This window comes from Spea bombifrons, chromosome 2 (genome assembly GCF_027358695.1).
Source record: "Spea bombifrons isolate aSpeBom1 chromosome 2, aSpeBom1.2.pri, whole genome shotgun sequence".
NCBI lineage: Eukaryota > Metazoa > Chordata > Amphibia > Anura > Pelobatidae > Spea > Spea bombifrons.
Genome location: NC_071088.1, coordinates 67,948,761 through 67,965,489, shown reverse-complemented (window position 1 = coordinate 67,965,489; position 16,729 = coordinate 67,948,761). Strand labels below are relative to the sequence as shown.

Here is a 16,729-nt window from a genome sequence, read left to right as displayed (position 1 = left end):
CTTTTAAATTAGGTCATTTTCCAAAACAAAAAAGTCCTTACATTTTTATTTGGCTATTTTAACTCAGATTTTCCATGCTGCTTCTCCTTTGCACATCTTCCCAAACGTAGGAAAGCGTCGATGACTAATCTATCCTAGAATAAATGTTCCTGTAATGCTATATTTTTAAGTTAATGCATCCTCAATATACAAAATATAACGTGTACAACAAATTATCCACAATGGTGGGATTCTTCATCTCTACAAGGAAAAATAATTGTGTAATTTATTATAATATATACCTCTAGATTGTAAGCGCTTTTGAGCAGGGCACTCCTGACCTGTTTCTGTAAGTCAAATTGTAATGTTATATCCTGTTTATCCAAGCCTATATATAATATAAAAGTATATAATGTTCTACTGGTCTGTGGGATATCACAAGTGAAATCATTGGAATGCCCACATTCTGGTTATTGCTGTCTCTTTACTTTGATTTAAATCAGCTCATATTAGAGATACAGGATACTGGCAAGCTGTAGTATACTATAATTAATAATTTGGTGGTAGTATAGATCTATAAAGTTTACGCATACACAAAAAAATTACTAAACAGTTAAAAAAAAAAAAAATAAAAAAAAAAAGGAAAGAAAGAAAAATTGACCTTAATGGATTTGTGTTTTCTCTTCCGCATCTTGATAATTAAGGACGTGGTTATTTTAGTGTACAGATTTACGGAGACTTTCTTTGAATGTTAATACCAGGAAGCCAAGGATTTGGGCCTGATGCCATCCCGGCCAGGCTGCATAACCTTTAAAATTACTTCGTTATCTGGACCAACAAATACCGTATATTTTTCTCGCTGCAGCAAAGGAGTTAAGAACTCAGAAGCCTGCGTTCGCAAGAGGAAGGTCAGAGATTTTTGGCTCTAGGGAAACATGATCCTTAAAAAGGCCTGCTATAGAGCTCTCCACCACAGAATGAATATAATCAGTTTGCTTTCAGAGTGAGCTCATAGCATTGCAGGGTAGATTTACCCAGGGGAAAAGCGGTAGTGCAGTGACAGCTGAGACTGCAGGCAGAAGCAGGTCTCTCCAGGAACAGGTATCTGCTCCGGAAGTGCCGTGCTGTAAAGAAAGAAAAACATGCCATACTGCATAAAAAGGAGCTCAATGAAAAGCTTCTTAGTGGAATTTTAGTTACTGGAAAAAAAATTGGATGTTTTAAGCCAAGTATGTAGTGTTTAGGATTCCAAAACCAAAAATAATGTTGTGGGGTGGGGATGTTATTATTAGAAGAGCACTTCAATGCTATTTTAACATTAAATGCAAATTTAAGTTCAATTTCTGTGGACTCCGGTATATTTTGTTGCCTGCAGATGGTGCAGGCATTTTTTTTTTTTTTTTTTTTTAAACTTACTGGAGTTTAATGAGACAAGTCTTTTTCTAATGCCTCCCTGGCTAGGGGAGAGCAAGGAGCATACCCAAGTATGCTTCTTAAAAACGCTCAGAAGAACCCTATTCTACCAAATAGAAACACAATCATGGTGAAAAGACCACCTCTTTGCCTAGATGCATTAGAAAAACCATCCCTCATGGCCTTTATTGACCAAACCAAATGATATAATTACATAACATTTTGACTCATTCATAATTTTGGCTGACAGAACCCTTTAATTAACCTGTGACACAACAACAGGTATTCATGGGTTGTTGCCAGAGAAACTTAAAAAGCTTCTTTTAAAAAGGTTGTGTTGTCCATATGCAATTAAACCTATTAGCGGCAAATATATATAACCATATATTCAGAATTTCAATAGGACTAATGGTTGGAAAGAACAACACGTCTGATTTTCTAAATGCTTGCTTAAAATATTAGGCTTAAAAGAATGTAATAAACGCTTGCCTAGTAAATAAATACAGATGCAACCTTCATTGGGCCCAACTATTTACAATGAAGCCTTGGGGCTTCTTAAAGCGCACACCTTAGTAGCCTATGTTATGCACCTACTCATCAGTAGCACTCCTATATTGAATCATATAGAAGGCAGAAAAACTCAGACCTGGCGCTATACTCAAAAATATATAAAACTGTATAATTTACTCAAATTACATAATTGCGTCAGCACTTAAATACAGATTAAAATGTATCCTAACCCATGAATACCGAGTAATTTTATAGCGCACAGAAATTACTTGAATCCTATTAGCATTTTAGGAATACTTTGGTACAGTTTGTATTGGCTACAGCTTACATCCATACATTGAACTTGTGGGCATTCAGTTTTTGGGTATGTATACACTGCATAACAACCACAGTGACATCTGGAACAGACCATGGAAAAGTACTTAATTCTATTGGTAGCTTGCGCTACAGAACATATATCTGCAGTGTGAAAGCAACATTCTTAAAACCCATTGATGAAGGAGGCAAAATTCCGGCAGTTGGTAAAGGAAGACTGTTCTTTTATGTCCTGTTGCTTTAAGCATCAGCAAGATCCCCGACAATGCAGTTGGGACCCCAAGCTCAATGATTTCATGTAAGTGCTCAAAATTAGCGTTTTCACATTATGGGAAAAGCTCCTTTCGGCCATTTCCCTTCATCGCTGACATCACCAGGGGGATCTCCTCACAGTCACAGAGACCAGGTCTCCAAGCAGGTTTAATCAGCTAAAAGTCATTATAGGAAGGCCCTAGATGTTTGAAAAAATAAATAAAATTATATCCTTGGATTTCTACCACCCTAGGTGACACTATGTCTCTAGTGCCCACTTCTGCACACACTTGAACCTTAACATTAAAACCTAACACGGCAAAAGAAAAGACCAACGCACACAAAATCCCATAGTTTTCAAAACACTCAGACCAACTGATGGCCTACAGGGTCTGACTCATCATCACATTTTTGTGAAGAGCCAGGCATAATAGTTCAAAAAACATTAGCCTATTTAGAGACAATTGAGGAGTACATTAATTTCATATGCTTCTGAACAATCTTGATTTACCTTATTATTTTAAGAATTATCAACTAATTCCGAGTATTTAAGATGTTCTATCAGAAAATAGATGGTAAAGTAGACCTTACCTTTGAAATCAGCTCATCGTGATTTGCCAGATGAGCTCTGCAGTGGATGCAGCTATACGTTCTGTGGCAAGAGGGTAGGTAGGCTTGAAAAGTTTTGGACCTTGTCATTTTCACCATTGGAGCCACTGAGCGCTGAGTAAACTCTGGCGTGGCCCACGAGGCGCTCCCGCAGGAAGGATCGCACGGGAAACACCGAAACACACAAGTAAAGGCCGTGGTTTGGCAGGTACCGTGTGTGGGGGCAGGCTCCACACGCTGAAGAACACACTTATTTTGATTTGGTTACGGGAACTCTCTCCAGAATGTTATCAAACGCCCAATAATCTGAAAGAGAACAGGATAAATAATGAGTTGGTTATATACATATACACACACACACTTGCATTTCAGCATATCTTTTTACACTGCCCAAAAGAAAAAATAACTGGCATTTATAGAAGATTATTAAAATACTCAGATATGTTGCTATATATATATATATATATATATATATATATATATATATATATATATATATATATATATATATATATATATATATATATCACACACACACACACATATATACACACACACACACACACACACCAGGGCAGACATGGCATTATGTTAATTAGAATATAGGTTCGGCAATAGTTTCTTCATTTTAAAAGACCTCCCTCCATACCTTTATATGCTTAACCTAACATCCCATGGTTGTAAGAATTATATATGTGATAGAGGTCACAAAAAAAAAATCAGAAATAGTACCTCTAATATAATTTATTTATATTTTTAGGAGTACTCTGCTATTTGTAAAGCTAGCTCTTGTGACCCGGAAGACTCTTGAAGATCAGAGCATGGCACAGTTTGCTTTACACATGACACAGCATACAAGGTAATTGTGTAAATATTAATGCTGAAAATTGTGTCAGACTGGTGGTAGGTAAGCCACTGATAATTTGAAATATGCCACGTATGGGGGAGGATATTTCTGTAAGCATTCCCCCTTTAACTTTTCTTTTTATGGCCACAATATTCTTTAACTTTGACCAGTAAATACATGTGGCTGGCACGACAACAACAACAACAACAAAAAAACCACCAAGTACTCATTCCAAATACAGCTGTGTGAAAAATAAAGCACGCCCCCTTTGAATTTTATGGTTTTACATATCAGGATATAATAACAATCACCTGTTCCTTAGTAGGTCTAAAAATTAGGTAAATACATCCTTAGATCAACAACATATGACATATTACACCAGGTCATAATTTATTGAACAAAAGTGAAGTCAAAATGGAGAAGCCATGTGTGAAAAAAAACAAATACACCCTTACTGCTTCTATAGAAATTAAGTAGCAGACAGGTGCTGCTAATCAAATGCCCTTGATTAATTGATCATCAGCAAGCGTGACGACCTCTATAAAAGCCAAAGTTTCAGCAGTTCGTTGGCATGGAGCATGCAGGTGTGTGTTAACACAATGCCAAGGAAGAAAATCATCAGCAATGTGCCTTGCCTGCTACCCATATTTTCTGCTTTGCATTAACCATGTCCCAGAATGCCATCCTGAGCTGCATTTATTTTATTTAGTTTATTATAGACTGTTGATAGATCCATGCAAGACATTTACTGTATGGTCCACCTTACATTTGTACCGCACCTGAATTGATATTTAGATAAGCTGATTATCCCAAAGCTACTGCCGAAGGGTCCCAGAATGCTAATTTGTCCCTTGCATCAAACCGGCGGCATCACTGTTCAGCTGACTTCATAACTGCATGTCAGACCATACATGTCACTGTACAATTTAATGGACCAAATGGTTCGATCACTCTCCTAGATTTCTACCAACAATGTTTACCATAGTTTACGTTCTAAAGAAGACTCCGGGTTTTAGTAGATACAGAACTGATACAAGACGCGCTAGCATGGCATTTTGCATTTTTTTTTTTTAAAAAGGAAAAGCTGTAAATAGCAGCAGCATGACTTACAGACCTTCCAAATCAATGTGTTTGATATTCTTACATGAAAGAGGAAAATTCAATAAGTACAGCATAGTGGCTGGAGAGTCTTCTAACGAGTAGAGCATAATTACATATTTTGCTTAACACTGCGATCGCTTATTTACATAGAAGTTGATTGACTCTGCAACGCGGTGTCACACAGCTGCGGACTAACTGGGTTTAGGACTTTGTGTACACATTTCATGACACCTGCTCATCAAAGCGACAGAACAACTAGCTTTGAAACAAAACCGCATCATCTATCGCCACCAAGCACTAAAAAGAACGTGTGCTCCTATTCATTGGAATAATTGCTTCTTTAATACGAAAAGGCCATCTTTTCACCAAAGTGCGTGTTAGAGTTCCAGGTGCGGTGGATTCATTATCCAGTTACTGGGCGCTGCAACACAACCCTACTGCAAGAAGGCAGCGCTACCCATCTCAATGATCTATGTACACGTCACAGACGCAACTGAAATAAATTTTCTTTTATTCATATTGTTCAAACATTTTCAATAAAAAAATTCTATTTGAACAAACATGAACAAAATGCCATAATGTACCTGACTTACAAGTAATATACCGGCTAGTGAATACACCTAATATCTGCTTTTTGTTGCTTTCCTCTATAATGCTATTTTATTAGACATTTTAAAATAATGAATTTATGCATTGGGTACTTTGACTGCTGTGCCAGTACATGTATTTTTGATTCTGATGTTATAGGGCTTGGAATTAAAAACCTTGGCAACAAAGATTACTTATATAGTTACCATAAAATGCTTTTTTCTTATTAAATGGAATTCACATTTTATTAGTGTTGATAATAGCACATTTAAAACATTCACATGAACCAGGGTTACTAATTACATGTAAATATGTATGAAGAGACCGTGTTAGAGATTTAATAATAAAAAAAAAAAAAAAAAAAAAATTCACTCCTGACACAAAATTATTAATAGACAGTGATACCGCAAGCAATTTAGAAGATTCTCAATGGAAATGTTACATAGGTGGACTAAAAAATTAATTAAATGTTAGCAATCTAGTAATAAGCGTTTACTTATTCATTGCGCCAATGGAGTTCTTTATAAACAGTGAATGAAACTCACTATATCATTCTATCAAAATACAGCATTAATGACTATGCAGCTAAATAAAAGTTTCTTGCATTCAGATTTGCTAGAAAATACCCCAGGTACTATTTGATTTCACATCAAAGTAAACCAAAAATAAATGTGCACTCATGAGTCTTAAATAAGTAATGGTTTATATTTGACGATCAATGTTTCAAGCCTCTAATGTAGGACCTATATTAAGATCTGGTATATTACACCTGTATGTACATACACACAAGTTCCCAAAAGCTCACATCAGTATATTGACGAGACCAGGCCAATCTTCATAGTTTTGCCTCTATTAAAAGGTGACAATCTTACACGCCACCTCTAGAAAACTGCATATTTTCAAAGCATGTTGGGCAAATCACAGTAAAAATTTTACATTTGAACATAACAAAACAAAAAAAAAAACCCCTTCTGCCCCAGTGATCTGGCCTGTATCCACACAAGCATCGCCAGGGCTTCGTCCCTCCAGTGATGACATCATTGCGCAATGTCATCATCTAACAACTTTATTAACAACTGACAGTTGTCAGTTAAAGAGGTACAGGGGCATGCTGCTTGTATCTCAGGCATCTAAGCAGGCGATTACCTTTCCAACGGTATAAGGCTTGTAAAAGAAGAATAAAAAAAAGAAGAAGGATTTGGGGGTCTCAAAAAGGCAGATAAATAAAGATCAATATCGCCTAGAGACCCCAAAATTAAATTATCTAAAAATAAACTAGTTTAAAAACTTAAAAAAAAAAAAGTTTTAGCTAGAATACTTAATGTTACCACAGTGATCATATAGCTATGAAAAGTCACATTCTTTTTAAAAATGGCCAATACTAAATTTTAATCCCATGATCCCTTTGATCATGGGGTTAAATTTAGCCAATGGTAGAGGGAGGCAATTTTTTAAACACATGTTTTGATATTAGAGTTTAGAAGAATAAAATTACAATAAAATTTATTGTCAGAAGTCAGAAAAAATACACTTTTTTTCCCATTGTTGGCTTTATTTTGCAAACCTAATGAGACATACACATACATATAAAAATGGTATATTTGGAATCTGCTGGGTGTGCTGAAAAAAGATAAATGGCTTGTATAGTTTATTCCCAAGAAATTTACTTCTAGACGCGTATAAACGTGAGCTGCAGCAAAATGCTCAAAATTGCCTTAGCACCAGGGTGGGAAATGGCTTAGCAGCAAAAGGGTTAAGCAACTCGCTACCCAATGGCTTAGTGTGGCATCATAGATGGTATTTGTGATTTGCCTTCTAGTTGTACAGCACTTTATGTATGTTTATGTAGAATTATACTTGCTAAGAATATTTAGATTCAGCACTGCAGAATCTGATGGCACTATACAAACCAATAATAAATAATAATCAGTGGATATATCCAAAGAGGTTGTAGTCCCAATAAGCAACTGAAACATAGTTTAAAATAAAAACACATAAATGTAAAAGGAGTTCGGTGGACATGTTTATTGACATATCAAATATGAGTGATCCACTATCCGTTTGGTTCCTTACCCGGCAGATAGGCATCATGGCTTACTCAATAAACCTGTAGTGTCAGGAATCACACATGACCCCTGTATATATGGCCCCCTTGAAATTCAGCTCCTGTTATTGAGGTTAAAAAAAAAAAGGGGGAGGTGTGCGCTTTACAGATGCAGTTTATCCGGCACATGCACTACTATTCAGTTCGCATGGGCCTTTAAAAAGGAGAAAGCACTCAATAGCAGCATTTAAAACTGGTGTGTATTTGCTGACTGAACAATTGGTATGCCTTTGTAAACTATTTTTTAGACATTTATGAGATACAAAATGCAATATACAAAATTCCGGCGTTATTAATTATTGTAGTACCACACCCACAAATCTAAAGTGATACCTTATATTTTACCTAAATTATTTTAAATCACACAAAAGGTATACTTAAAAATGAGATATTATGCCACCACGATAGTTACGATATTATTTATTAGGAACACAATCTACAAAATAACGATATGATCTGTTCATTGCAAAAGAAACAGAAAAAATACCTTGAAATCATGTCAAAATATATCATGACATAAAAGTGCATTATTGATCAGTTATTGGGTATGAGTTACTGTCTTTCAGATCTAACATATAAGATAATGCAACAGATGAAATATATCACATTGCATAAACATCGCAGATTATATAACCTTATATAAACAGCATGTGATAATATCAAACCAGTTAACTTTCAATCCACTCAGCAACATAAAAAAAAGCCGATGTCAAAAATAAGGGTGGTAACCAGAAGAATCACTATATCTCATTGTACTAGACTGTTGCAATACTGAAATAACCATTTAAAACAGACAAGTACTCAAATATGTATGTACTTTAATATCTTCTACAGATTATTAGTGAGATGCTTAATAGATGCAAAGAATGTTAAACGTTCTGTAACCTCCTGGACAACAGGTAAAGAATTGTAGACCTCACTTGCCACAGTTAAGGTCAGTGTTCACAATGAGCAAGACTGCTCAAACTGGGGAAAAAAATAAATAAAAAAAATAAATAAAAAAAATAATAAAAAATAAATAAAAAAAAGGCACCCATGGGACAGTTAAAAACCATTGCTGATTAAAGAGAACCAATAAAGCGATTTTGTTACATATGTTATATCATTACAAACCTGTCTCACCCTAATGGATGTCAACACAGAGACCTCTTCAATGGAGACTGAAAGGTCACATTTAGAGAAATAAAAATAACATCAAAACAAATTCAGACGACCTTCGTCGTACTACAACATTTTCATTTACAATGAAATCTTTAGCCTTGGAAAAGAAACATAAATAAAACGGCAGACACACTCAGTTACGTTATTCCATAAAGTTAATCATTGATACAACGGGACAAATAAAAAAAAAAAGTTTGTTTTATTCTTAATTATTAAAATGTTGCAATATTGGCAAAATGTATTTGGAAACACAGAAAGCCACCCGTCTGGTTTTAAACTAAAAAAATGATTCTTTACAGTCACACAAACGGATACCAGTAACAAATATAAGCACCAAGGCATTACAAGGCTGTCTTTATAAAAATAAAATGCATGTGGTATATATTTACAAGATATTTATTCGAAACAGTAATCGAATGAATTTCCATCACCATTATTTTAATAGGATGATGGGTTTTTGTTGATGTTTTATTACTTTTCCCCCTCAAGCCTTCTGCCCCACATCAGTCAAGCTCCCCAAAAACAAGACGCTGAATATGATAAGACCCATACAACAATAGGCTTTTGGATGATGAAAATGTTTGTTTATTTGTACTTTGGTTACATTTTATGAACAGCTATGATCAGATATTAGGTACAAATGTCATTTGTATTGTACCAGTCACACACTCAATACAGAAGGCCTATCAAATAGCAACCTAGTCTTCCAATATCATCACCATGTCCACAAATCAAAACTTTGTCAAACACAAAAGATAGAGGCAATCAATGCTGCTTTCATTTGGACCGGTAAGGACCTTAAAAGTAGCTTTCTTGTCATCAGCAGATGTTTAGGCACATTTCAGGTAAAGACCTACCTGCTGCCATCCAGCACTGTTTATTTTATGTACCCATTACAAATGCAACTAATGAGATGACAGACCTTAAAAACAAACTTGTGCTTTTCCTTATGGCACATTAGAGAACTTGACATATTACTAGGAATTATGCTCGTCTAAAAATAAAAAAAATAAAAGTTAAAATGTTAGTTTAGTTTTTGTCTCTATGTATGTGGATTGCCTGAGCTTAAGGATGAATGGCGTTGTTACTTTTGCACATAGATGCAAGAGAAACAGGTTACATGCATAATAAGCAATTGGAAATTGTGGCAAAAAGCTAATATTTTACTGTCCATGATGCATATCCCACATTTTGAACTTTGCATTGAACAATGAGCTTGCATTACCAAGTGAGAGGAGCACCCAAAAAAATAAAAAATAAAACTAAAAATAAAAAAATCACTAATAATTGTGCCGGCCCTGAAGGCCACTAACTTCATGGCAGTTGCAGGTGTCAAAACCTGAAGGTTCTATAACCAAATAACCTGCCTTGCTAGTGCTATTAAAACCATCAATGCAATATGCCACAATCTGATTAGACGTATACCGTAATGAAGAGAGATAGAAAAGTAAACCACGGCATTTTTTTCTGCACTAAAGAGTAAGGCTGGAGCCATAAGCTAACTTTTGTTTCACATTTTACAGCAATCAAGAAAAGGAGATGCAGAACACAACAGCTTTATTGCACTCTGAAATTAATTTATATATATATGGTATGCTGCATATGGTGATGTACAAGGAAGTCCTATAACTAGTATTATTAGGGACTAGTTGTTCTTGCAAGCTGCAGCGTGATCCATACGAGTAAAGTAGGCGCCAAATGCTTAGGACAGCTGTAATGGGACTTAAAAAGAAAAGGGGGGAAAAAAAAAAAGTATTAATGGAATGCACAAAAAAATGTATAGAGTAAATAAAATTGCTTTTCACAAATGCCTGCTAATCCTGACTGGATTAGTGTCTTCCATACAGTGTTGAGAGGCAACATTTGGAGCGAGACATCACCTCATCACACAGACCACTGTAAAACCTGGGAGTGTGCAGGGTTGAAGATGTCTTCGTATGCTACGAAGGGATAACCACTTACTCTGAATAAAGGTTGGCCCTGCACAAACAGGGGCAGGACTCTGGAAAATCTCACCTATTATGCAGGGGTCAACGCTGCTCTTCTTTGAGGAGAAGCTCATAAGAAAGGTTGAGCCTTCATATTGGATAGCGAAGTCACTAAAAGGACAGTTGGCAGGTGGATTCACATCACCCCTACATTAGGAAGGTCCGACCCCAGCGAGCTTCTGCAGCAGGAAGAGCTTGGCAGACCCGGTACAAATCATTGTTAAATAAGTAAGATTTCTTCAGTCTCCTCACAAATTGGCCAGCTCAGCTTTTCTGGCTGGAGAAATCTGGCAGTGTCGGCCCTTCATAATGAGTGAGGGAGTGGATACCAACACGAATGGCACGTTTTTGTTGTTCAAATGGAATACCAAGAAAAACTAATATGGCAGCGGGTAAACCCACATGAAGACGAACAACACGAAGAATCTTCGTATTCGTTAATATCTCCTAGCTAATTTCCCTGGTCCCTTCCCACTGTCTCTAGCCTACCTTGTCTACTTAGCATCGCAGGGATTAACAGGAACGGGAATCCGTAGGATGGCACGAGGAGTTAGAGGTCGGTAAGAGTGCCTCTATTGGATCCCCAGGCCAAGTTTCAGCGCCAGGAGTTAAAGAGCCATTCTATTGGTCACTGGCAGTGGCCTTCTCTGGCATCAACCAATGAAGGGTGGCTGTCAAACACACTTTAGCACGGGGTAGTAAGTATTTTACCACAGCCCTGAACACATTACAGTGTCGTCTGTACCAAGGAAGAGGTCTGCTTCTTCCATTAGCAAATAAATTTGGCAAAAACTAGAAATATTTTCCTTCAGAATGAGCAAACTGAAATGGCTAAAATGTAAGCCATTTTTCCATGAAAAAATTATTCATAGAAGAAAAAAGGGAAAGGTAAACATTACAGCACATACAGCATTTCCTTGACAGCCAAGTGCAAATCTGCAACTCTGAAGCATTCAATTATCTTCTGCATACATGCTTGAGCAGCAGGAGGCGGAAACTCCTCCCACTTTCGGTGTGTTGGTAAATAAGACAGTCACGTGGGCTTATCTATTTAGCAACCGCACCAGATCCCCCTTCAGGCATTCACGTTTTCCAGCCTGCCCCTGTGTCCAAACAGATCTACCTTCAGCTTAAATCGTAACCTATCAAAGGGCAGATTCACTTACATGCCTTGCGTGCTACTGATCCATAAATAGGGAGGGCATATAATACACACACACAAAAAAAACAGTACCAGATTGTCCACACTGTAAAAACACAAAACATAGCACTTAGAGTTAAATAGGCGTATGGATCTCCTTTACTCTCCTTTCCAGGAACAGGAAAGCAACAGAAAATACTCTCACACCCCCAATGTAACAAAGTCCAACAGTCATTGTTTTGATTCCATGCCCTCGGTCTCTGGAAGGGCATATAAACCATTTAAAAAAACAAACAAACAATCTGGAAGGGAAAGAAATATGGTTTCTTGCTGCAAACACAACTCGCTGGCCAGACAAACCTCCCATACTGCTGTTTACAATATATACACACATACATACATACACTTGAACTGAAGAATTTCTAGACCTTATTCAAAGTCGATCTGCGATGGCAAAGCAGATGTTAAATAGTCCCAAATTTAAGGATCGCAAGGAAACCAACCTCGCTGGGTTTCATCGATTCACTAAAAAGTACCAAGCAGTCTGTAAACACCAGGAGAAAAGCAGGAACTGAGTCTGCTAGCGCGGAGCAAACACGTACACGCCGGGGCAGCTCCTTATCTCTCCCTCATATGCTTGGCAGCCTGGTATCTGACGCAGAAAATTCGGATCTGGATCTTAGTTTATCTGCAGAGGCCACAGGCAGCAGCTGGACTGCCAGCACCTTATGTGGAATGCTTACCGCTCTATTGCGCATGTTTTTCTTCTTGATTGCTAGCTGGTAAGGCACTGACATGGAGGGCGACAAACAAACAAACACACACATATATATATATATATATATATATATATATATATATATATATACACACACAACAACAACAACAACAACACAGCATACACAGCTGCCACGCCACAGCTCCACCACTGCAAAGCCTCAGTTAACTTACTGAGCAAAAGGAGACGTTACAAAGTATCCAGTGAAGAAATGTTCACGCAGCTAAAGTCACTTTCCAGCCAGGTCTGCATTTGAGCTCTAATGCCTGCAGTTTACCATAAGCACAACCGAGCCATCTTACGGAATAAGTGACACCTTGATCCACCTATACGCAATAGAAAAAGGCTAGCAACACTGGTGTCATTGGGCAGTGAGCGGCACAGCCCATTCGAAGAGTTGGCCAATCAGGTAGAAAAGGGAAAGCCTACGCACCGCCCATCGCACTTTAGCAGCTAACAACTAGGCACAAAGTTAGGTTGCGACGAGGGATTGACAACAGCTGTGGTGTAGATAGACAGCCTGTGCTTTTCCTGCATGAGGTGCCAGTATGGGCGGCTGACCGCTTGCCGGAAACCTTGTTTTATTAGTCCACACAAGCTATATTTTTATAGTGCTGAGTCTCATTATACACGTACCAGCAATGGCTCTTTTGTGTAGTAGTTGTGGTGCTGGCACTGAAGCAGGGGTATTGACATAGCAGCAAATTGTGTTTTTTGGTACAGAGGGTTTTTTCATGCCTAGTCAGATGGTTAAATATGGTTACTATTCTGTTACTCAGGATTTTGCTTGCTTTTATCAGACATTAAGATGACAAAAAATATGAATCAAAACAAGAATATGTAGGAAAAAAATTATATATATAATACATACACACACAGTTGTGATTTTATACAGAATCTGTGTGATGCTTAGAGAAGCAGTAGGAAATATAACATTCAGGGTTTTTTTTAATTATAATATATAATAATCCTCTAGATTGTAATCCTGCGTTTTTTTCTTGATGAAAAACGACAAGAAAACTGCCACTGCATTCTCTTACGTTTTGGTGTTTTTTCTGGCGTTTTAGCCTTTCTGTGGAAATTGTTTTTTTTTGACCTTAGGCAGTTTTTCCAGCCTTTACACGTTGGAATTTTCATCCAGCTAAAAGGGATTATGATAAATGGCAAGTATCTTCCCCCTCCTGATGTCATTTCCTTGGTAGAGTTCTACTTAAACGCCCCGGCGGACCCTTTTGTCTCTTTTCTGTGGTTTGTAAGGCATGCTTTATTCCGAATGTCTGCTCCTCTAGGAAGATTGGCTCCAAATGATGGTGCAAATTGTTTGCTGTTGCTGTTTGGCATGCAGGATCCAGTTGGGTATGTTTGTTTGTAATGGCATGTTTGTTCCAAATGGTGTAAAATTCAATATGAACTTTGTTTTGTGTGAAACTGTTTGTTTCACTTTTTCAATGGCGTTTTTTCTCTCCCATTGACTTCTATTGGAGAAAAACGCCAAGATTTCCTTGCAAAAAACGTCAACATGCTGCGAGTTTGAAAAACTGCCACAGAGCCCAAAAAAGCAGAAAAACGCCAAAGAGGACTGAAAAAAACGTCAAACAGAAAAACGCCAAGTGGATATGGCATTGTGCGATTTCCTATTGAAAAACAGCTAACATCTGGCCGCAGCGTTTTTTCACAAAAAAAACGCAGTGTGGCTGAATTGGCGCTTTTATGGGCGTTTTTAGCAACAAAAAAAAAAACAAGTGGAAACCTAGCCTTAGTCTGTCAGTTCTTGTCTTGTCTTCCCCTTATGTATTGTATTAAGCGATGTGTAAATTGTCAGCGCTATATAAATAAATTAATAATAATATAAACTTATGAAATCCCTTTGGTGCTTGCCAACCCCAAATGCTTAAAAAAGATATTATATATATATATATATATATATATAACGACCAAAACCTTAGTTATGTGTGGCATTACTGATTCAATTTTCCGTTTATTGAAAGCAGTAACAACATATACAGTTACGATATAAATCATATCACAGTGGTACAATGGTCGTTGTAAGAATACAGTAGTATACATCAGGCACAGCATATATGGTCAGCATCAATATTACTCAAGATACTTTTAGAAATGTCATATGGTATACAACAGATTGGTCAAATCCAATACATATAATGCTAATTTAGTGTAGATCAAAAGACCAAATTCAGTGCCAATATACATGGTGTGACAATGTAAACCCCAGGGAGATGCTTAGTGTGGCATTTGGGTACAGGCGCTATCCAGATGGTAAATATGGGTCCCTGGGGTGGAGCAATTGGAGAGCAGGGTGGGCCAATGCTCCGTTCCCCCATTCTGTGGAAAATCCATGCCGGGTTTTCCAGGAGGTTAGAATTCTGAAGGATCCGGTTCGAGATTCCTATAGAACCGGCATCAGACACAGGTGCTGGACATTAAAAACCCCTGGAGCCTGATACTCGGGGAGACTGTTGGGGGAAGAGGAAGTTTCCCTGAGCTCCCAGGGCAAAGAGAGGCCCTGAACAAGAAGACCATCCCTGAGCCAAGTGAGGCAATACCTGCCTGGACATTTTGTGTGCTGTCTAGGGGAGGTTTTCCAGAGCCTGGACCAGCATAATTTAGGTAGAGAGGGCTCCAATTGGGAGCTAGGTTGTGTTTTTATGATTTGGTTTTGGGGTTTGAGCAGTTAAAATAAAGCGCTTTTTTGTTACAAGCTCGTGTTCCCAACTCTGATTGCCCTAGAGGACTGTGCTTATGACCCCTAAATGTGACATGTATGGCCCTCATGCTACATGGTTTATCACATAGGTTACATAGCATAATATAGGTGTGGAGAATAACAATACAGAACAATAAAAATGATGGATGGTGCGCAGTCAAAAAGTATCCGGATTAGCAAAACGTACAAAATAAAATAGTATAGCGTGTAGATATCAGAGCGAAAGCATGAGGTCATGCCACATAATACATCTATCTGCGATAAAAGGGAGTAAGTGAAAGCTTTGTGTTTGAGTTTAGAGCCCAGGATCAGGGCACATAACCACTTAAGACAGCATGGAAGGAGGGGGAGATAAGCAATTCCCTCCACGGTAGCCACTTCAGCTACCTTCAGCTACCTTTTTATATGCCAGACCTCTGGAGGCCATAACCAGATCTTCCATTTGACACGTAAAATTAACCCTTTTAAGCCAGGCTGATATGGGTGGGGACTTGGCCTGTTTCCAAAACCTTGGGATTGTCACCTTAGCAGCGTTAATTAAGTGAATAGATAAAGACCTCCTATAAGATCCCATTCAGGAACTACTGTGGTGCAACAACATACCCTCCAGGGAGGCCTGGAAATCAGGGTTATCTATCTCTTGAATTACAGCGATCACGGCCTCCCAGAGTGGCTTCACTAGGGGACAATCCCACCAAAAGTGCATGTAGGATCTCACGTCAGAACCACACATCCAACACTGAGGGGGAACGTGTGGCAGGAAATGATGAAGCTCAGCAGGCACCTTATACTAATACTAATTTATATAAATTTGAAAGGCAATGAGAGGTAAAAGTGGTATCTGTACATATAGTTTCAAATGGTGTAAGAGATCTACCTAAGTTAGTGTCAGGAGTCAATGAAGAGATAAAATGTTTAATTTGATGGTAAAGTAAGTGTGCTCTGAAGGGCATGGGGGTCACGCGAACCAACTCTGGTAGAGAGCGAAACGTAACACATGGGACACGCGCAGAATTCTTTCTCCTTCCGGAAAAATGGGCAACATATTGTTCTCCTTCTGGTGCCCTGGTATTGTAGGACGGCGGTGCTGTTCTGCTAACCAGGGTATTGTGGAAATCTGAGATGAGAAGAGGGAATTTTCAATCTGAACGCAGGTATGTGTGGCATTACTGCACATACAGGATGTTACTGAACATAAATCAGGATTTATTTTTGCAT

The 16,729-nt window shown here is 37.9% G+C and overlaps 1 protein-coding gene across 2 annotated transcripts in view; it reads right to left on the bottom strand.

Moving 5' to 3' along the window:
• YPEL2 (yippee like 2) overlaps positions 1-13,082 on the bottom strand; it is a 29,494-nt gene extending 16,412 nt beyond the window's left edge. The window contains exons 1-2 of one of the 2 annotated variants that reach the window (XM_053454645.1): positions 12,960-13,082; positions 3,061-3,384 (exon numbers count right to left, since the gene is read on the bottom strand). In XM_053454645.1, the coding sequence (XP_053310620.1) occupies positions 3,061-3,177 (117 nt within the window). In that variant the 5' untranslated portion in view covers positions 3,178-3,384; positions 12,960-13,082. Of the gene's footprint in view, positions 1-3,060; positions 3,385-12,511; positions 12,589-12,959 lie in introns of those variants that run through there. The other variant, XM_053454646.1, reaches the window with a different exon arrangement.
• Positions 13,083-16,729: the final 3,647 nt, after the last annotated feature.